Raw genomic sequence first — 23,636 nt, forward strand, 5'->3', positions numbered from 1 at the left:
CAGTGGTTCTGAAGGCTCTAGGCCTTGTATCTATGCAAGTTGTGGTTCTTATACCACTTTATTGATATATAGTTTGGTACGCCACAGGGCTCAACGTGTATTGTGCTAATTTACTGTGTGATACTGAGTTTACTGAATGTATTTTTGCCTCTAGCTTCATAAAGAGACTAGAGGGAGGTTTTTAGAATAAATACATATATTTTATATATATACCTGGTGTGGTTCTCCTTTCATTTGGACATTCACGAGGTTATAGACTGGTAAAACAAGCTTCTTTACATTCCTCCAAGACTTAGCCTGAAATCTGCTCTCCACAGCTACCACTAGGATAGGTTTCTATAAAGGTTGTCTTTAACCTACCATTAATAAGGGTAGTTTGGACTGGTGCAAGGTGCCTACTAGAATAGTGGACAGCATATGCCAGGCCAACTTCTCACAGTCTCCCTTAAGGAAGGCCTATAGAGCTTAAAGGCAGGGAGCTGTATATTGTTAAATGGGACATGTATGTTTACATATGTCCTTGCAGCAAACTACTCAAACTGTTGTTTTGCTGTGGAAAAGTTAGCAGCCCCATTGGCTAATACAGGGTTGCAGACTGGAACCTCAGGCGGGCTAAATTCATCAATCTGATTACCTAATTAGGTACTATAAGGTATCAAATTAATCATGGCATGAAATCCGACCTGATTTCCAGGCCGAATTTAATGTCACAGAGGTACTTCATAAATACATCTACTCATTGTGTCAAGCAAACGAAAGCATCATGTAGCCTTGCCACGTGACAGTACATTTACTGGTGGTGAATAGTCACACCAAGGGAGTGATGGTGTTCCCCCTTTGCATTCTATCACTGCATGTGTCCCCCCCCGACAAACAAACTTGTGACGCCCCTGGCACCCTGAACCTCAGTACACTCAGCTTGGGTACAAGTCACTCCCCAGCCCCAGACTGAAACAGTGACTCCAAGGGTCAGTTGGTTGGTCCCCTGGAACCGAAGCAGTGACTCCAAGGGTCAGTTGGTTGGTCACCTGGAACAGTACCGGGTACATTGAAGCTGAAGAAACCCAAACTGGAGAGTTGGTAGCCACTTCAAAGAACTTGCCACTGGCTGCCACTGGGTTCCCCAAGAGACCGTTCCTCAATAGCTAAAAGTTGCACTTAAGTCCCCTGGACCCCGAAGTGTCATCAGAGTCTAGATTGGCCACTCAAGGGGAACACTAACTCCCAGTAACGGATTTTAGAAAGACCGCAGTATAACGAGACAGGTAGCTCAGCTACAGCTAGCCTTCCAAGACCTTGAAGAAATGTAAATTGATACTTGTATAGCGCACTACTCACCCGCAAGTGTCTCAAGGCGCTTGTATGAATACCACTGTGGTACCCATCCTGACTTTCCCTGTGAGGCGTCCACTCCTGGGCACCCCCAAGGTGCAGGCCAGGCATCCTTAGCGTTGTGGGGGCCGTTGTGGAGATTAAGCAAGCTACTGCCCAGAGTTGCAGAGTGGGACTCCATGATTGGAATAGGCACCAAGGCGAGAATTATCAGGTCCATGGAATTTTTGAGCCCAAGACTTGCCGAGGCGGGGAATTGAACCCTGGTAAGTAACATGCGGTCACATCAGTACATTGGCATGTTGATGACACATGGGCCTTTTAGGTATCGCCCTTGCAATTTTTTAAACATATGAATTCCTATCCCAAAGTAAAAATCACAGTCAAGAATGTTCTGTTGCACTTGGGTAGGACACGAAGAAAGGAATAAGTCGACGTTTCGAACCCAAGGGTGTAGGTTCACTTGCACCTTACTGCGGGGTCTTCATCAGGGATGATGTACTGATGTGACCGCATGTTACTTAATCATTTTACACTACCCGCATCCTCACCAAGCACATAATTCCCCCTCCCTGTACCCCCTTCATCTTTGCCTTTCTTTGGGCATGTAAATATTTGAAAATTTGTATAAATGTATGCATAATTTATGTATGTTTGCGTATCTGGAAGATCTTCACGTCTTTATTTCTTTGCACCGGAACTTTGCCGTATCTCCATCGCTGCAACATTGCTTGTTGTGGAAGAACAACACGTCGTAAGGTACATTGAATCAAAGTGTTGTATCTTCAGAACTGAGCTAAACTAAGCTAAAACTTCCATCTTAAGTATAGTATTGTGTACTTTTGTAGTTTATGGTCTTATGGTAAATCTACATCAAGAGTACTTATTTTTTATATGAACCTTGTGTGGTGTCCATTTGTAGTGTTGTCACTGGATTACTGTATGTGTTTACAAATGCTTTACACACTGCCTCTGAGATAAGCCTATCTGCTCGGGCTAAGCTACCAAGGGGGTGAGCAGGGTTTATTTTAGGAGTGTACCCCCTTACCCTGACTAGAGGCAAGCGTCCCTATTTGTCACAAGTACCTACCTGTGCCAACTAGAGACCCCCAAATCTAACATTTAGCATGTGCAACTAGTGACTCACAAACCCCTCTCTCCCCTCTACAGTCCCTGACAAACCTTCAAGCAAAGGAGCTGCAGACATTGCGGGGACAGTAGTGGGACGGCGATCGAGGGCTGCTACTTAGTGCTAATAGATTATCATTCTAGATGGATGGCCGCAAGACAGTGTGTTGAGTTGCAACCAATGCTCTGATCGACTTAAGGAAAGTATTTTCTGATGGGGTCGCCTGGAAGAACTTGTCAGTGACAATGAGGCACAACTGACCTCTGACATTATGAGAGTCTTGTTGTAGGAGGTGTCTGTGAAACATCAGTGAACAGCTTCGTATTGCCCGAGAGCAGATGGCCTAGTGGAAAGGATAAATAAAGTGTTTACTATCGGCACGGCCAAATAGGATTATGTGGCAAAAATATCTTCAAGAGATGGTTTGGGCATGGGATGCTAACCTCACTTCTCGACCCAATGAAGTTACCTTGAACACTGTCACGGCAGGGCTGGAAGGGGTGTGCAGTAGGTCAGGGCTGTAGTTGTCGTGTGGAGGTGTCAGTGCTTAATTTGAGCTGGGGCTGAAGGTGACCACCAACACTTATTATTGATGACCAGCACTTCTTTTTCATCAACATTCTTTTATCCAGGGCTAGAGAGAGATAAACACAAAAGGGGGAAAGGAGGAGGAAGAGAAAAAAATTGTCAAAGAGTGAAAGGGATTAAAACAACTATAAAGAGTGAGGTAAAGGACCAGAAACTCCATGTGATGGAAAAAAGAGGGATGGGGTGGAATCAAAATGTAATAAGATGAAATCTAAATGGGCATCTTTGTTGCCCGTACACCTTCTGAACTCCATGGCCCGTGGAGCTATTTTCCAACCATATTACCCTAAAAAGGGGCCCGTTTAACTGCAGGAAACAAAGCACGAAGCCATATTTGGTGACCTTTGACCCGCAGGGGTGACGTCTGCAGCTTCAAACTGAGCTGTCAAAAAGAATCTTCACCTGCATGGTGCACCAATGACGTCAGAAATTGAGGACCAGCCCTCTGCGGCTCTGCAAGGGGCGTAGGGGTCTTCCCTCAGGGTTGTCTTACTGTGGCCAAGCCCCCCCCCCCCCCCCCCCCACACACACACACACACACCCAGCGCTCCCTGGGGCAGCTGCTAACACCGGCCGCAGGTCTCACTTTACAAACAAATGCCACAGGCGGCTCTTCGAACCTTTAAACAATAAAGGACACAAACTCTTTATTCATCGACGTCCCCAAGACATCGTCACAAACCAGAAGACCTCGGCGTTACGTGGCCTCAATGTGAAGGGAGTATGTTTGGCTTCCATTTCACTCAGCTTACAATCAGGGTGGGGCGCAGGGTGCACGTGCAGGTGTTATGCGCAGCCTGGAGCCCCGGGGTGCCTCTGCACAAGGGCTCCAAAGGAGGTCATTGTATGGGGTCGCTCTATCACGCGTGACGTCACTTTCTATTACACAGTGTCAGTCTCTGGGGTGCTCGTTTCCAAGTGGTACCCACACTCTGCAGCCTCGGTGAGGGTCCATAACCATCCCCCCACCCCCCCCCCCCCCCCCCCCCCGCCCAGGCCCCTCCCAGGTCACTGAAGACAACGGAGACCTTTAACAAGCTGTTGTCTCCTTTATCTTGTATCACGTCACTACATTATGACTTGCGCTAAGACTCGCGGCTGTTGCCCCAATCCAGAAACTGTGCCCACGTAGGAGGCTCTCAGTAAGAGGCCGTCGTGCCAGTGCACGTCATTGTACCCGTTCACGCGCCGATCACAGGTTCACTGCATCAATGCAGGTGCTGTCCAATCACAGCCCTGCCCTTACTTAGGACCCGAAAGGGGCTGCACGTGGCTGTGGCTTAATACATAACGATGCCCCCCTGCCACCCGCCACACACCATCCCCACAACCGCTGAATTTGGTGAGGGCACCTGAAACTCTCATGTATTACAGATATTCACCGGCCTAACGTGAGTGAGGACCCATCTGATGTGTGCCCTCCCGGGCTGCGGGGGCTGCAGGGGCCTGCGCTGTACGAGGACCCCATTAATCGCCCTGGACAGTACACTCTGTCCACGCAGCACTCTGCCCCTGTGTCCCCAATTACTAATCTGGCTGACCACTTTTCACAACTATGGGTTATTCTTTCCCATTTCCCGGGTCTTTCGCCCCAGAAGGCTAACGAGCTGCGTCCACTCACGTTCATTCACGTCCCCCGGCTCGTGCAGGGACCCTCGCCCCTTTAATTGCTGCACTTCAGGGCAGGCCCAATCAAGGCACGTCCGGCTGCCACCGTTGCTGTGCGCGCCGAAAAGGGATCCCGGCATCTGGAATGTGTGGCGATCAGAGGAGGCACTTGAGCGCCCTGCGCAGGCGATTAGGGGTTCGGGCTATATAAAGGGCGCGCGGGGGCTGCCAACACCTTCAGAGAGCTGACGAGACGGTCCCAGGTCCCTGGAGTGACGCAACCTCCACCCCATCGCACCAGCCATGGTAAGTAAATGAATTATGCGCCAGGGGAAAATATGCCATGCGGAACAGGAATAGGAAAACAGGCCTAGCCGTTCCCAGACTAAAGGGGAAATGTAAGTGTCCGGAACTAGGGAAGCGCCTAGAAGGCACGGCGACAGGTCTATTGCCGTCCCAACTTATATTCACCGTGTGACCCTAGGTAGGTTGCAAGTATTTCCTTAAATTAGTAGCTCCCTCATCCTGGGTTTTCCTAACTGTAAATATTCTAAAAAAAAGTATATTTAAAATGTTGAGCACTGCGTGTTATATTGAGTTAACCATGAGGATCAGTTTGCACGTGAGCTGGAGTGCCTAAAAGCGTCGGTGGAATGTTCATTGCCCACAAGCCCTCACTCCCTCTTATAATATGGCTACAGCCAACATTACCTGTATCAGAAAACCTCGAGTCGACTACACAAAACAAGGTATTTTGGAGGTGGGGGTCAATGTTTGTAAAGTGTTAACATAATGAAACTGAATAAGTTAATAATAAGCCCTCCCAATGGGGGGGTGGGAGGCACATTTTACAACAGGACACAGTGGCCTGGCAGTGGGCGGGGGCTGGGAAGACAACGTGGCACTCACATGGACAGGACTCAGATGGCCTGAGGAACAGCGGGTGCAGATTCTGGCTTTGGCATTACTAGGGCGGCTCCCAGTATTTGGAATTCTGCACCATCTGCATGAGGTGACTGCGCCTATTTCCCAGTGTTCTACTTAAATATTGATTATATACAGGATGGTCAATATCTGACGCTGGCAGGATCTTTACATCCCTCCCTCCAGCACTCTCATTTGGGGGCGGAGGGGTCTCAGACTCAGAAAAGTATGATGTCATGAGGACACTGGCCTCAATACTGGACCCTTTTTTTGTAAATACGCGGTTTACTTTTCCATCAACACAGAGTGTCAGCGTTAAATTTCCACCGCCATTGTCTCCCAAATACTCCGCACTACCTGTTGGACTTGTGTTTTGCTTCCATTGTCTTTGAGAGTCAGTTTAGCCATGACTAGCAATGGACATATTTTAATTGTAATTGCATTATGTAGCGCTTAGAAGAGACTTTGAACTTCCAATGCCCCTGGGGATTTTTTCTCAGTCTGTTGGGACCGAGGCCTAATATTGTGGCGGCTGGAGGGGCAGGTACTGTGAATCCTACTGTTACCGTGACTGCTGCAGTCCTTCCTTCCAGTAAACTTTTATTAGGGGACATGTCTGTCTTATGAGTATTGGGGTGCCCACCTCACCACACTCCCCTCCAGCATCTGCCTGATGTTCCAGGGAACACTTTATGGTGATTGTCCGATGCTGGGAACCAAACATTTATACCAAAAACCTAAAGATTCCCATGGCAAAATGTAAAACCTCAAGCAAATGCTCCATACACAATCTATAAACGCAGACTTAAAACACAATGGAATAGAGTACACAGCAAATTAGGAACATGTATCTGACTTTTATCTTATAATGCCAATACCATTAAAATACCATATACACAAAAACATATAGACGTGACAACTACATATACAAATATGTAAAACAGAGAGATGTTTTCAAATAAAATTAGTCTTTCCAAAAAAACACATCTACTTTTTTGTCACTAGTGTGTTCATGAATTAAATCTATAACATATAAGGGCTACCAGTGCAACGTGTTTCGGAGAAAATAACTAATACTAACCACCTTTTTCAGGAGTACTTATATGGATATTTCCGCCCCATTCCAATCTCATATGATATTGACTGTTTCTACTATCCACAATGATGCTGTATGCCTTTTAGTACACCTCAGAGCGCACAATCCCCTGTATCCAGGGGCTTTTAAAAGAACCTCTTGTCTACGGTGCGCTCTGTATCCCTGGAGTATCAATCTCCAGGCTTTCCTTAAGGTTTTAAAGGGGCCACTATTTACGGGAGATTACTGTATTCAAACCCCCCAAATGGTGGGCATCCTATATTGTGTGGTATCCCAGCTCTTTCTCATATGCAAAACTCCTCGTCAGATATGGACGGGCTCGCTCAAGTCCCCTGGTAATGTCCAACTAACAATTGTATGTTGTTAGGGGAAAGGCCGTTCCTCACCTTATCCGTGTTCGCATTTGTCCCATCCAATTATAACCTCCAGGGTGGATTCCCTATGTTGAACCGGCAAGCTCTGTCTACATATGTCCCGCACAAGCTCTCCCACCTTTCCCGACTCATCTCTTCTTTTGTACCTGTGCTCCATTTTTCATGTATTTCCAGGATCCTTGTATGTAGAGGCTTTTGAAGGGTTGGTCTCCTACCCTTGGTACCTTGGCATGAGGTTCAGATTTCCCCTGGCTTTGATGGTGATGAAGCTGCTTCATCAAGGGTCGCTGGGAGGACTCTAGTATGGACTTGTTGATATGTAAACCTCCCTTGTTCAGGGAGCCCACATGTGTGCTCACAGCCAAGAAGTCATGTGATGTTCCCATTTCTGAGCCATATCCACTATCACTGTGCGCTCGTCAGATCTCCAGTCTTGGTGCATGGTGTGTCCTCGGGCTGATGTACAGCCTGCGGTGTCTAAAGTGTTAGTGGCGTAACGTTGGATCTCACTGCTACCGTGTCTCGATGTCCATCAGGGTGCCAGGTACTTGGCAGTCATATATATTCAATGGTCCGTGTTTACCGGGGACCCAGTGTTTGTCAGATTTCGTTTCAACCATTCCCCTATTACTCTCTGTTGGGTCTCCCTGTAGTAGATACTTACATATGGGAACCCTATGCTCCCCTAGCCTGCCCCTCGCCTTTGGAGGCATCAACGTTTTCCTTGAAACGTTGGATGTCCTGCACTGATACACAAAATGATCAAATATTTATTTCGGTTGTTTACCTTGGGCTGGTTCATACTGCAGTCTTGGTGTTAAGGTGCATTTTTGGGGGTTATTAGGCCCACCCACGATATACACAAACATCACCATTTCAGTAGGTCTGCTACCATTTCTGTCTAGGGCTTTAAGTAGGAGGAAAAAACTGGAAGGTCTCTCAAAGGGGCGTGGCCATTGGAATCCTGGGCGTGGCTTAAAAACACATAAGCTAAAAATCTGTGCTTAGCATAGTGTGTGGCCCGACTTGTATTTTGATATTTCTGTCACTGCATCCAAATATATGATATAACAAGTAACATCATACCTACAACAATTCAGGACTTTTGGCTTTGTCAATGGTTGTTAGTTGCATAAGATAAACAAGCAGCAACTGTGGCTTGTATATAATATTGAAAAGGGTTCCAATTAAAGCCCTGGTGACACCAAGACAATGTTGCTGCTTCTGAGTTTCAAAAAGAGAAGGGAAATCCAAAGAGAAAATGACCCTCTTTAAAGGATTTCTCTTCCCCTACAACACTCACCTGGCATGACGCCATGCTGTAACCTCTCCACTAGTGAGAAGTCAGCAGTGTAAGCAGCGCACATCGACGTGCCTGCTGTCACTGTAGTCCGAAAAAAACGGACCGCCTGTGCCAGGGCACAATACAGAGCCCCATAGGGACCCGTTTCAAGGCCCCCTTTAAAAAAACACTGCCAGTGCTCAGCAGCGGTGTGACCCGGCACACTTAAAGCCCTGTTTCTGTCCACAGTGGTGGTGGACGCCCAGTATCAGCCAGATAGCGAGAATGTCAGTTGCACTCCCAGGTACCTCGTCCCTCTCTCACCAGTCTTACGTGGGTCCCGCCCCCCAGTTCTTGCAGTTCATGTCCTGCAGAGCTCATGAGTGAAAGTTCTGATTTATGCTCATATATTCTATACCCTGATGCCCCGCCCTAGTCTGATAAACCCAAGCCAGAGTCGGCAAAGACCTCTCCGATGCAGTTGCAGGAGCACGCCGTCATCAGCAAACAATGATGTTTTACCAAAGAAATGACAGGACGTCCCACCACAGGATACACCTGTCTTGTCTTTGGTTGACCACATCTCCATGACCATTCATAAGAGAGAGGGCATCCTTGTCTTGTTCCTCCATGAATGCAAAGGGTCTGAGATGGATCCATCCTCTCATCACTCCTCCTTCAGACGCATGGCACCCAGGTTCTCTGGAACCATGCGGCCATGGAGGACCAACCTATGCTGTAGGGTTTACTCAATGATGCAGCAAGGATAGACACATTTTGCAACATAGTGCAGCACATTTTGTGAATATATTGCCTCATTGTTGTGTCATTTTTAGGTCTCGCCGGGACGGCGAATGCGCTGTCTCTTTGAGACATTTTGTTTTGTATCAGTGGACTAAAAGACCTCCCATTGCTTACCACCGGTTAGCTCCACTGTCTTTTTATCTGATGTGTCAACCTTTGCAGTCTTCCTTAATCTTCATATGTTTGTCCGTCCACACCCACTCCTGCTCTGTCCAATGGATGGCAGAGGCCCATGTTCACTATTAAAAGAGTATAATTCCGGTTTAATCCCTGTGCAGTCGGACCCCTGTGAGGGCCTTATGACTTGCACCCGGGACAGCGAGTCCAGCACAGCTCATCCAAACCTGGCTGCTGCTGCACCAGGAGGGCACTGGCAAATCGGGGCATGTCCCACCTGCAACACAAGATCACCAGCAGATCTCAGTGTACCATCGTCTGGTGCACGAGCTCACCACAGATCTCAGTGGACCACAGTCTGATACACAAGGGCACCGGCAAATCTCAGTGTACCATCATCAGGTCCAAAAGAGCCCCATCAGATCTCAGTGTACCACCGTATGATGCGCGAGGGAACTGGTAGATCTTACTGTACCACCACCAGGTGCACAAGTGCACCGGCAAATCTCAGTGTATCACAGTCTGAAACACAAGGGCACCAGCAGATCTCAGTGTGCCACCGTCTGGTGCACAAGGGCACCAGCAGATCACATTGTACCACTGTCTGGTGCACAAGGGCACCAGCAGATCACATTGTACCACAGTCTGGAGCACAAGGGCACCAGCAGAGCACATTGTACCATGGTCTGGTGCACAAGAGCACCAGCAGATCACATTGTACCACCGTCTGGTGCAAAAGGGCACCAGCTGATCTCAGTGTAACATTGTCTAGTGCACAAGGGCACCAGCAGATCACATTGTACCCCCATGAGGTGCACAAGGGCACCGGCAGATCTCAGTGTACCACGACCAGGTGCACAAGGGCACCAGCAGATCAGTGTACCACTGTCTGGTGCACAAGGGCCTTGGCAGTGCACAAGGGCTCCAGCAGATCACATTGTACCATTATCAGGTGCACCAGTGCACTGGCAGATCACAGTGTACCACGGTCTGGTGCACAAGTGCACCAGCAGACCTTAGTGTACCACCATCAGGTGTACAAGGGCACCAGAAGATCTCAGTGTACCAGTGCTCAGTACACAAGGGCACCAGCGGAGCTCAGTGTACCACCGTCTGATGCACAAGGGCACCATAAAATCTCAGTGTACCACTGTCTGATGCACAAGGGCACTGGTAGATCTCAGCATACCACCGTCTGGTGCACAAGGGCACCAGCAGATCGCAGTGTACCACTATTAGGTTCACAAGGGCACTGGTAGATCTCAGGTTACCACCATCTGGTTCACCAGAGCATCAGTAGATCTCAGGTTAACACTGTCTGTTGCACAAGGGCACTGGCAGATCTCAGTGTACCAAAGTCTGGTGCACAGGATCACCAGCAGATCTCAGTGGACCACCATTTGGTACGTAAGGCCACTGGCAAATCTCAGGTTACCATCGTCTGGTGCACAAGGGCACCGGCAGATCTCAGGTTACCACCGTCTGGTGGACAAGAGCACTGGCAGATCTCAGTGATCCACTGCCTGGTTCACAAGGACACAAACAGATCTCAGATTACTCAGGTCTGGTTCACAAGGGCACCGGCAGATCTGTGCAGGCACCGCCCCATCAAGGAGTATATTGTACATATTGAAGACTTGCCTCAGCGGGAACAACCACGTGTATTTTATTTCTAGCATCAGTGTTTAACCTCTTCGCTGCTGATGATGAGCTCAGCTCGTCATCAGCCACAGTAGTCGTGTGCTGATGACGAGCTGAGCTCGTCATGTAAAACGGCTCTCTGATTTTGCCGCACACAGCGGGAAAAGCCGCCGCAGCGATGCGGTTATAGCAGTCCACCAGCAGATCTGTTGTTTTTAATGTATCACCACCCCCTCCTTGTTTCTTGGCCAATCCCTGATTCTAATCTCCCTCCCAACAGCCCTCCCAGCCCTGTTTCTTATCTTTCTCCCACCCACCCCTTCTTTTTTTTAACTTATCCCCATCCCTTGCCTGCTCCATCTCATCCTGTCCTTGTTTCTTCTCCCTTTTGAGAGAAAGAGAGAGGGACCCAATGAAACCACAGGGGCAGGCTATCGAAAGACCAATGTCAGAAAAAGGTTCCCCTTGGAAACTATTATCGCAAATCAATCATACAACCTCACTAAGCGGCCTGCCAGGCACATAAGACTCACTCACATTTGCTCATACTGTGAACCAGAAAAACAAATCAGTGCAAAATAAAAAAAATATTCCAAATCAGGGAACACCACGGTAATTAGACTTGTGGATAAACAATTTATATGCACAAAGCTTTAGGCGAGACAGATTCTTGCTAGATAATCCAAAAGCTATTGTTTGCATATGTCATATATCCGTAATGATTCCCAGAGGGTTAAAGCATCGACGCGTTTCGTGGGTCCACTGGGGATAACTGCCCACCTTCATCAGGAAATAGCAAGATCTTCCCACTTCCTATAACAAATTCTAATAAAAACAACATACATGTTAAGATTTGGACTGACTTGGTTAAATGGCTCACATAAATAAAACACAGGGCAGACTGACATATCTTCTAGTAAACACTCCTTTGGCTACCATTCATCATACCATTCAACCACCCAGTGTAACTACTATCTGTATCATGCTGAAAAATATTTCCTCTTTATTGGGACTGGTCTCCGTCTCCTATTGCAAAGGAAATACCAAGGTACTAGTATTGATTTTAACATATACTTAGTACCAGACACCCACCACTTCGAATTCTGCACGAGACTTAAATGCTAAACTCATCAAAATGACTAGAGCTCTTAACACAATCAATGCTACAGTAATTCATCCTCTATGCTGATGATCTATGAATCCCATTATGAGCATGGAAGGGGTTAAGCACAAAAGAGGGGTGAAGTTACCTCATACAAACATCGGATATTCTTTGAATAGAAACAATTTCATATGGAAAAGGTAAACTGTCGCCACTACCGGCTGGAACAGAAGGAAGCAGGGAGCAGAAATCAATAGGCAATCTCTCTAAATAATCTACTGCACTAAATGCAATTCCTAAAACACTCTTCTGTGTTTAAGAGCTCTAGTCATTTTGATGAGTCAGTCTGCCCTGTGTTTTATTTATGTGAGCCATTTAACCAAGTCAGTCCAAATCTTAACATGTATGTTGTTTTTATTAGAATTTGTTATAGGAAGTGGGAAGATATTGCTATTTTCTGATGAAGGTGGGCAGTTATCCCCAGTGGACCCACCGAAACGCGTCAATGCTTTAACCCTCTGGGAATCATTACGGATATATGACATATGGAAACAATAGCTTTTGGATTATCTAGTAAGAATCTGTCTCGCCTAAAGCTTTGTGCATATAAATTGTTTATCCACAAGTCTAATTACCGTGGTGTTCTCTGATTTGGAATTATTTTTCTTGCTGTTTTTTTGTCCCACTTTTTTAAAGATGTATGAAAACAGTTTTTAACCTGATTTGCTGTATTGTATAATGTATTTTTAAACTGTATAGTTGCTATTGGTATAATTTTTCTAATAAATTGCAAGCAACTTAAATATATATATATTTTTTATTTTGCACTGATTTGTTTTTCTGGTTCACTGTATGAGCAAGTGTGAGTGAGTCTTATGTGCCTGGCAGGCGGCTTAGTGAGGTTCTATGATTGATTTGCGATAATAGTTTCCAAGGGTAACCTTTTTCTGATACTTGTTTCTTCTCCCACCTCATCTCTGTTTGTTCTCCCCTTCCCCTCCCACCCCGTTAGCTCTCACCGCCCTATTGCAAAAGGTAATAGCTCGCCCATGGGCGAAGCCTGTTGACTTTGCCAATGCTAGTTAGACATGTTAACACTATCCCATGAGAGGTTTCACCTCATTAGTACCAGTCTGTCATCCAAATACAGCAATAAGCAACAGAAAGATGGACAGTCATCTTATGTGAAGGCCTTCCCAAGGTGCAGTGACACGTGTTGTCACGTTTGTAGTAACGTTTGATCCTTTTGACCTAGAACTTTTTTTTATGTTGTTATAATCTGCAGATGATGAATTATGTGGCAATGCAGCAAACCATAAATATGTGGAAACCACCACAGCAAAGATTCACATAATTCCAGAGGCCCTGCTAATAGCCAGGCGTTACCAATGCATAAACTGACTTCCAAGACCGTGGCTTTTGCGCCTGGTGGATCAGTCCACCCCACTGGCAGCTTTTTCTGCATCGGAAGCCAACAATAGTGCTTTTAGAGTCTTGCATTCGGCTTCATCCCCACGGTGGGCCAGTCTTCCTATAATACCAGTGGACAGTGCCACTTACAGAGCATGACTGGTCCTCTGGCATCAGTGAGGGAAGGAGGCAGCCAGCTTCCTTGACATGGTTTCCATGTCCATCCACAAAAGGAAATGAGCACATTTCCCCAGTCTTAAAATCTCTACATTGGCTGCCTCTTGAAGCTAGAATACAGCTAAAGATTGCCTGCCTGTCCCACAAAGCTCTCCATTTCAAAACCTCCAGGTATCTAGTCCAAAAGTTAGAACTATCTGGAGGTGGTAGACCCTCAAGAAGTGCTAACTCCTTCCTCCTGAAACCACAGATCTTTTGCAAAAAGAGAACTCGTCAAAGAGCTTTCTCCGGCTCTGCCCTGGGGATCTGGGACCGTCTCCCTCCTGAAGTACGCAGAATCACCTCCACGAAATTGGAAGTAAAAAGATTCCTTATGAACAAGTTCTTACCTAAATTGGTTTGGATCATCTGCTGTAAGATACTGGACGACTTACACCTTTATGTCTTAAATTGTTTTGCAATATTTCCTTAATTAATCTTTTCTTCCCCTCCCAGACTCGCTATTTTTAGCTTTCTAATGTTCTTTGATGCACCCTTTGTAATTGTTTTGTTTGTTATGTATTTGACGCTTGTGCATCCCTGATCATCTTCCCTCCCTAATTGTGAAGCCCGTTGATATCCCTCGGGATCATGTTCGCGCTATATAAAACTTTATAAATAAAATAAATCAATAAAAATCCTGTTGCCCGGGTTCAGTAACATGACCTGCCCGCAGGCCGCACATTCAGACGGGTCCGTAGGTACATCTACGGTCGTAGCATCAATGTCGGTGTCACTCTGCCTGCGTCACGGAAGGACTGAAGTGCTTCCTTGATGTGTACATCTTATAAAGGTCCCCACTGAAGCCGTCTGGACCGAGCCATGACTGATTCCAGGCTTTTTACTCCTATCTTAATCTTGGCGTTTCTAATTCTTAAATCTGCTCTAGAGACAGCTTGGGAGATGTTAATCTCTCCGAGGAGGGTGTCCAATCCCCTCTCGAGTCTGCTCTTCTGCAGGCAGCGCAAACACTATAATGTAACAATGTTCCCTTTGGCATCACATGCAATGTCGCCTCCCCACCACCAGCAACCAACAAGCCTTCTCTTTGTTTGATAACACTTGCTTTTGAATGCTAGAAGAGCTCTTTGTGCTTTTTTTTAAACATCGGGCCGAGACATCCCTCTTATAGTGGTGAGTGTCTTCAAGTCTGCGTTAGTGACCGTTTTTAGGTCTCTCTTCGGTTATTTTGAGTTCATTTTCTAGTTAAATAATATTAACTCTCGAATTTTATCTTGCGCAGCAAATTAACCGTCAGTGTCTCTGGGTGCTGTTCCAAGGCTCTGGGAGATGAAGTGATTTGCCCAGAATCACAGGATGTTGAGCCGACGCCGAGACTCAAAACAGGATCCGCAGCTCCAAAGTCAGCTGTGCTGGCCGTTATGTCACATCTGCTCTCCCATTTGGCAGCTGTGGCCATGGCAGTGAGACTAGCTTTAATTGCAGCTCTGAGCAGGTCCCAGGTAGCTGCAGTGCCCTCTAGTCTACTATTTGTTGAATAATCACCTGTGGCCCCAGACAGTCCAGTCTTGCTGGCCACATCTCACCCGCCCCCCAACTGCTGTTCCTGCACCTGCAGTGTGCAAGTGTCAAATGAGCCCAGTGGTTAATTTGAACCGGTGGGTTCCGGTGCTTGGCATCAACACTTAATTGTCAACACCAGTGCTTGAGACAGACTGCCACAAGGTGGTCTGTCTGGCTAATTTAGATATGAGCACAACAACAGTTGATTATTAGTTAATATACATTAAAACTGCAGTCTAAATCATTCTTATAGTTTTGGGGGCCTGAAATAGTCTGAATTGTCTCACTTGTAGGAGTGTGATGGTCAGTAGTTGTGTTGGTACTATCATTGGCAGCCCTGACGGGTGATGTATGGTGCTAGCTGTGGCCTCCGGACTACAGCCCGGGCACTTATTTGTTTTGCATATTAAGCACTGAGACCCAATGGGCGCACGTCGAGGCAGCCATGGTTCCCACGGCTGCTCCGGGGGCTGCCCTCATTGGCGAATCGACGACTGGATATAAGGAATTGTATCTATTCGAGAATGAGTCTGGTGCACCTGCAAGAAAAATGTACAGTCCCGCCACGTGCCGCCCTCATGGTGCCTCTAGCACCCGAGTCCTGTTTCTTTTAAACTGAGGGTTCGCGCCTCGCACTTGGAGAGCTGCGCCTCGTGGGCAGGCCGATCTAAGCCGGATTCGGTTTCCTTCCAGAACCTTCGTTCAGGACTCATCTGCCATTGCTTTTCTTCAGTGGACCGGGACAACTCTTGCCTCAGAACTAGTTTCTCCTCACCGAAGAGAAGGGAAGGTATGTTCTTTGCTTCTTTTAAAATGGCGCCCGTTTGTGGATCGGAGGATAGTTTACCACTGTCTCTGGGTCTGCTGTTTTCACTCCCCTCCCTGGGACCTACACTGTGTTCTCTTGCACCAGAGATCACATTTCCCTCTTTCTGGTTCAGCAAAAGGCTCTCTTTGCTTTCTAAGTTCTCATACTGTGCTTGCACTGTTCAAGTACTAAAGCCAGTCCCAGGTTTCCCTTCGGTTTGTTTGGGGGGAGAGAATGATGGGCTGAGTCTGATCTCTTTTGGGCGACTATTCCAGACTGTTCACACAGACCCTGAAAGGGAGCACGCTATAGCAGATGTTTCTGCACATCTGGGCGTCAGTAAGTTAGTCGGATGGCTCAGGTGGCTTACATTTGTCCTGAAACAAGATGATTTGCAGTTCAAATCCAAGCAAGGTCGCCGTAGCCTTCATCCTTCCCAGGCTGTTGACTGAGTACATTGAGTGTTCGTAACACCTGATATTAACAGCACCTAAATATAGCAGAAGGTGGCATGAAGCGCTATAGAAAGCAGGCTATTATTAAGGCGCATGGTCATGGTTTCCAGTGCCGCAGGAAAGGCGCTTTGATAGCAACACTGCTTCCGTGCAGGAGATCTTTTAGGGCAGATACCCCAAAGCCTCCACAAAAGATGACAATGGTCTGGGCGGCCTAGTCAGACTCCAGAACCAGAGGCTATGGGCCGACATCAACCTGATCTAGGGTTGGCTGGGAACAGAGTATCCAAAACCTGATCTATGGTTGGGTGGTAACAGAGTATCCAAAACCTGATCTAGGGTCGGGTGGTAACAGAGTATCCAAAACCTGATCTAGGGTCGGGTGGTAACAGAGTATCCAAAACCTGATCTAGGGTCGGGTGGTAACAGAGTATCCAAAACCTGATCTAGGGTTGGGTGGTAACAGAGTATCTAAAACCTGATCTAGGGTTGGGTGGTGACAGAGTATCCAAAACCTGATCTGGGATTGGCTGGGAACAGAGTATCCAAAACCTGATCTAGGGTCGGGTGGTAACAGAGAATCCAAAACCTGATCTGGGATTGGCTGGGAACAGAGTATCCAAAACCTGATCTAGGGTTGGGTGGTAACAGAGAATCCAAAACCTGATCTAGGGTTGGGTGGTAACAGAGTATCCAAAACCTGATCTACGGTTGGGTGGTAACAGAGTATAAAAAACCTGATCTAGGGTTGGGTGGTAACAAAGTATCCAAAACGTGATCTAGGGTTGGGTAGTAACAGAGTATCCAAAACCTTATCTGGGATTGGCTGGGAACAGAGTATCCAAAACCTGATCTAGGGTCGGCTGGTAACAGAGAATCCAAAACCTGATCTGGGATTGGCTGGGAACAGAGTATCCAAAACCTGATCTAGGGTCGGGTGGTAACAGAGAATCCAAAACCTAATCTGGGATTGGCTGGGAACAGAGTATCCAAAACCTGATCTAGGGTTGGGTGGTAACAGAGAATCCGAAACCTGATCTAGGGTTGGGTGGTAATCAGTGTTACCAGTGGGTGGGAACGGAAGGGCACTGCATGCCCCTACTTTTAAAAATTATGCTAGTCCATTCCCCTACTTCTTGTTTTTAAAAAAGCATACAGTGAACTTTATTTTTCTACTTGTGTGGTGTAACCTGCACATCGAGGAAGGCCTCTGTAGTGCGCCCCATCTCCTCCCCTTCCCCTCTGTGTCTAGCCTATGGACCTGCAAAGTGACACTGAAAGGGCCATCAGTGTAGCATAGCGCAAAAACGGCTATCTCGAATGGCCCTGCTGCTGCCGTGAGCCCGTGATTCGCACCTCGTTTTGTGAGGGTGCTGCCTGCCTGCCCCCACTGCGTGACCGATACAATGGTCACATCAGGAATTGTTGGCCCGATTTCGAGGGGTGCAGGACGGAAGCCTCATTGTCCTGGAAGACTGGAAGGTGCCGCTGGTCCATCGCTGCTGACTTGGAAGGACCCAGGAGGATACTTTGGTGTTGGACGCCAGCTGGGAAAGAAGACAAGCATTTGCAATGCAATAGGTCTCGCATTTACATGAGTTTGAGCTATTGACATTGCAAATAACAATGTCTTTTATTTTTGTTTTCGTTTTTAACACATAAATAAAAGGCGTTGTCATTTACAATGCCAATAGCTTAAACTAGCGTAAATGCGAGACCTATTGCATTGCAAATGCTTGTTTTAAATGTCTTGGGCTGCTCACGTCCTAGATCTCCTCTGAACATGAACTCGTGATCAGTGTTCTCCTGCATGTGTTTCTTCTTCAGCACCCTCCTGGCATTATATTGTCAATGAATGAGGTGTGAATGTAGGTGAACAGGAGAAAGACACTGATCCCAGCGAACATGCAGTAATTGGTGAATGACGATATAGGATTCCACTTTGAAGTGATCTGAATGGTACTTATTAATTCCTGTAGTAAATTGCGTGCACTCAGTTGCTATTTTGGCTTGGGCAGAGCTGCTTTGGTTGCATATTTTTGTAACATAGGCGAGTGTTTAATGTCGCTCTTCTGAGCACATAGTGATAAGCGGTGTGTTCTGCATATGGGTTCCAGAGAAGTCAAAAGGTTACGAACCGCTGCCTTAGACCATTATTTCTTATTAATCCAAATGTGTTTCTCTGGAGTCTCTGGCTTTCCTTCACTCATTATTTATTCTCTTTCGTGGGTTTGTTAATGTTCTGAACAGAATTGGGCTGTAAGCTGCAATGTGATCTGCAATCAGGGCCTGGTGTATGCAATGACCAGATAATAATTAATGCAGAAAATAAGAGTATCTTTTACAAAGCTCTATTTTTTCACACACCCTAATTATCTTACAGTCAACCTATATTTGTTGTCCGGCAGTGACCATCATGGGGTCACGTCGAGGGTGCCTACAATCACTTGCACGGGCCAGGCCAGTCAGTGGTACCTCTCTAACGTCTACACTGGGGTGAGCGACGTGTATGCACCCAATAGCATCAACGCTGATCATCCTATTTTTGCAAGATCACCAAGTGAAAATGTATCATCAAAGGCTACCAAGGGCTTCATAGCTCAAAATAATATTTGCAACGTACTGTATAGCACGTTTCATTAGATTGTGGTGTCATAAATACGTGTGTATTACAGACTCCCCAATACAACTAATGTGGTATATTCAAGATCAGCCTCGCATGGGAGTGTTGGGGGGTTCGTGGGCGGATGGGGTGGTGGGGAGAGTGTGTGTGTGTGTGCACGTGTGTGTACGTGTGCCTTTATATTCTGCCGACCTGCCCACCACCCCTTCAGAATTGTAACCTCATTTGAAACGTTTAATGTAATTTGATGCTCTCCTAGTGGGTGTGCTCTCGGCAACAGCCTTATGTTGTCTTGTCACAGACAGACAAGCTACATGTGACTCAGTGGTACGTGAAGATATGAAATTAACTGTGTTACGTCCACAGTTTGCAACTGTTTCAGCATTACGGCACAGGCTTCATGTGAGGGCACAATGCTTATACGCTGCCCATCTCCCACTGTGCATGCCTCCTTCCGGGCACAGCCCCACAGAGTCGAGGGGTGCAGATGCTCTGCAGTAAGCCTCACTCAGTGGGGCAGAAGGGTGTTTGGTGGGGGTAGGATGTGGCACTATGGCCAGAGCTACAGAATTTGGAACTGGGGATCCTGGTTCAGCCTTCATGCCTAGTCCATCAGACCACTCCTGAGGGAGCACATTCCCATGATTGACCTTAGAAGGCCCCACTAGACCTTAGAAGCCCTGGTCACTTAGCACCAGGAGGTGAACCCTACAGGTGGCCAGTGTTGGTTAACCTTGAAGCCCTGTCCACCACAATCCATACTGAAGGTCACCTCCAGTCTTGTGGGCCGGCCCACAAAGCAGCACACCCTAGAGCAGCAGTGACTTCGTCACTGAGGTCACAGTCCCTTAGGGCCAGTCCACCTCACCCATTGGTGCCTCCATTGGTCTTATTCCAGTAGTACTCACCAGGGATTTGCAATGCAGAATATGCATGCACACCAGACAAAGGAGCATGTTTTCAAGAGTCTTGCGTCACGCTTGTACCTTGCTATGTGGTACATGCACAATGCAGAGCTCCAAGTCCTGTTTTAAAAGCCACGTGAAGCCACTTTGCATGTCTTTAAACAACTTCATAGAATGGAGTAGTGCAACGCAGCACACACTGCTGCATAGCCTTACTGTGTGCAAGGGAGGTGTTGCGGTAGGTGTTGCATGGGAGACTGGTTTTGTAACTGGGGGCTGGTTTTGCAGCAATGCTGCAACATCGGCCCCCAGTAACAAAACCAGCAGAACTGTGCAGCATTATGACTCACTTTTAAAAATGCATAAATCACTGCAGAGTTCCTTGTAAACCCAGTAGTTTTCCTGCAACAATAAAAGTCTCCCACGCAGCTCCCACGGTTTTTGACGCATTCACAGATTTACAAGAACTTGTAATCCTGGGAATGCGTCATAATCTTGCGCTGCCCCAGGGGAGGCATAACTGGGAGAAATATCTATATTTCTCCTTGTTTTTTCTTCTTTCAAAGTGTGCTTCATTCTGCAGCACACACAGAAAGAGGAAAAAGCCTCCCAAGATTGTTTTTGTGCAGGAGGGTGCCCGTTCCTGCACCAAAGCGATCCTGCATGCTACGGAGGCACCCTTGCGCCATGGGGCGAGTGTGCCTGCCTTGGCGCTAGGCTGTCAAAATGGCACCAGCGCAGGGGGAAAAGACAGGAATTCACCATATTGGATACATACCGTGCATTCTCGCCCCTTCCCTGCGATACAGGGCAGTGCAGCAAAGTAACATGCTGTGCTGCCCAGCGCCACCATTCCCATAAATATGACCCTAAGCTCACAAACGTCGCAGTCTCCCCGCTTCATACACAAGCACTTTTAGCATGTGCTGCCTGCTTTGGGGACACTGCAATTATGCAGCAATGGAGGACAGCAAGCATTATGTTGCAGTGTTGACTGAATTATGCAGCAAAAAAGACTGCAGTACTACTTTATTATTTTGACATTTTTACACATACTAATACTAGTCTCTGGAAAGCTTTCGCCGCATTAATCCCAGTGTAACATGCAAATGCAGCGGTGAGAAAGGTGACCAGTCAACCTTTGCACGCGGCCTTCCACTTCACAGCAACACAATTCACGTTGTTTAGTAACTTTTGCTCCATTAAACAACTTAAATATTAACCCTCAAAAAACATTTTTATCCATTGTTTGAATTAAATAGCGTTATAAGCTGTAACTGGTCAGTGAAATGCCAAACGTACTAAAAATTTGTATGTTTTGCTATTTCTAGCCTCACCTCCGACTCCGCCCACTAATCCAATCCACTGCTTATTCCCGCCCCCTGAGTCTACGCCCACAGTTCCCCTCCTTTTTTTCCCCCCCTTCGACCACTGGTGGTAATAGAGTATCCAAAAACCTAATCAAGGGTTGGGTGGTAACAGAGTATCCAAAACCTGATCTAGGGTCGGGTGGTATTAGAGTATCCAAAACCTGATCTAGGGTTGGGTGGTAACAGAGTATCCAAAACCTGATCTAGGGTTGGGTGGTAACAGAGTATCCAAAACCTGATCTAGGGTCGGGTGGTATTAGAGTATCCAAAACCTGATCTAGGGTTGGGTGGTAACAGAGTATCCAAAACCTGATCTAGGGTTGGGTGGTAACAGAGTATCCAAAACCTGATCTAGGGTCGGGTGGTAATAGAGTATCCAAAACCTGATCTAGTGTTGGGTGGTAATAAAGTATCTAAAACCTGATCTAGGGTTGGGTGGTAATAAAGGTATCCTGAGCCTGATTTAGGGTTGGGTGGTAACAGAGTATCCTGAGCCTGATCTAGGGTTGGGTGGTAACAGAGTATCTGTCAACCTGATCTAGGGTCGGGTGGTAATAGAGTATCCAAAACCTGATCTAGGGTTGGGTGGTAACAGAGTGTCCATCAACCTGATCTAGGGTTGGGTGGTAACAGAGTATCCAAAACTTGATCTAGGATTGGGTGGTAACAGAGTATCCAAAACCTGATCTAGTGTCGGGTGGTAATAGAGTATCCAAATTCTGATTTGGGTTGGGGGGAAACGGAGTATTCAAAACCTGATTTAGGGTTGGCTGGATACAGAGTATTCAAAACCTGATCTAGGGTTGGCTGGGAACAGAGTATTCAAAACCTGATCTAGGGTTGAGTGGTAACAGAGTATCCAAAATCTGATCTAAGGTTGGGTGGTAACAGAGTATCTAAAACCTGATCTAGGGTTGTGTGGTAACAGAGTATCCTGAGCATGATCTAGGGTTGGGTGGCAACAGAGAATCTAAAACCTGATCTAGGGTTGGGTGGTAACAGAGTATCCAAAACCTGATCTAGGGTTGGGTGGTAACAGAGTATCCAAAACCTGATCTAGGGTTGGGTGGTAACAGAGTATCAAAAACCTGATCTAGTGTTGGGTGGTAACAGAGTATCTAAAACCTGATCTAGGGTTGGGTGGTGACAGAGTATCCGTCAACCTAATCTAGGGTCGGGTGGTAATAGAGTATCCAAAACCTGATCTAAGGTTGGGTGGTAATAGAGTATCTAAAACCTGATCTAGGGTTGGGTGGAAACAGAGTATCAGTCAACCTGATCTAGTTTGGGTGGTAACACAGTCTCCTGAGCCTGATCTAGGGTTGGGGGGAAATAGAGTATGCTAAACCTGATCTAGGATCGGGTGGTAATAGAGTATCCAAAACCTGATCTAGTGTCAGGTGGTAATAGAGAATCCAAATTCTGATCTAGGATGGGGTGGTGACAGAGTATCCAAAACCTGATCTAGGGTCGGTTGGTAATAGAGTATCCAAAACCTGATCTAAGGTTGGGTAGGAACAGAGTATCCAAAACTTGATCCAGGGTCGGTGGTAATAGAGTATCTAAAACCTGATCTAGTGTTGGGTGGAAACAGAGTATCAGTCAACCTGATCTAGGTTGGGTGGTAGCAGAGTATCCTGAGCCTGATCTAGGGTTGGGTGGAAATAGAGTATTGTGGGTTCAGTGTAGGGTTTTGGATATACAAGAAAAATTGGTGCCTATGCTGGTAGCGGTAAGTGTTTAATAAAGTAACAATATAAGAACAGTGCAACATGGTCAGAGGTGACCCAAAACCTCTGTAAGGGGTGGTCAGAGCCCACCTAATTGAATACAATCAAGTCCTGTGCACACGTTACGAACAGTAAGTCCTTTAAAGGTTTACAAGAGTAAAACGAGCAAAGTAATGATCGTTGAAGCAAGATGGACTCATAACGATAGATTTTTCAAAAGAAATGTATTAAGCCTCCTATTCTGGAGGAGTGACATGAAGAAAAAGAACAACACAACCAGCCGACACGTGTTTAGTCAGCGAGCCGATGGCTCATGCCTCTTCAGGGCTGTAAATAGTATCAAAGGTAACAGGTTATGTGGACGGTGATAATTCCAACCCGGTGGAAATCGGTAAAAAGAACAGCGTAGCAAAATCAAGGGTAGGGAGAAAACAACGAACGGGTACATCCGTCGTGTAAGCGGCCAGTGTAGGAGCGCCAGTGCGGGTGGATCCGTGGTGTCTGACTTCCGTCAGATTTATCACCGGCCACATAACATGTTACCTTTGATACTATATACAGCCCAGAAGAGTCACAAGCCATCGGCTCGCTGACGAAA

The 23,636-nt window shown here is 46.7% G+C and overlaps 1 protein-coding gene across 1 annotated transcript in view; it reads left to right on the forward strand.

The window, feature by feature from the left end:
• Positions 1-4,909: 4,909 nt before the first annotated feature.
• The window catches only part of QRFP (pyroglutamylated RFamide peptide), a 175,663-nt gene continuing 156,936 nt past the window's right edge, over positions 4,910-23,636 (forward strand). Inside the window, exon 1 of the mRNA XM_086920595.1 lies at positions 4,910-4,963. Within this exon, the coding sequence (XP_086776721.1) occupies positions 4,961-4,963 (3 nt within the window). The 5' untranslated portion in view covers positions 4,910-4,960. The remainder of the gene's footprint in view (positions 4,964-23,636) is intronic.

This window comes from Lissotriton vulgaris, chromosome 5 (genome assembly GCF_964263255.1).
Source record: "Lissotriton vulgaris chromosome 5, aLisVul1.2, whole genome shotgun sequence".
In the NCBI taxonomy this organism is placed as follows: Eukaryota; Metazoa; Chordata; class Amphibia; order Caudata; family Salamandridae; genus Lissotriton; species Lissotriton vulgaris.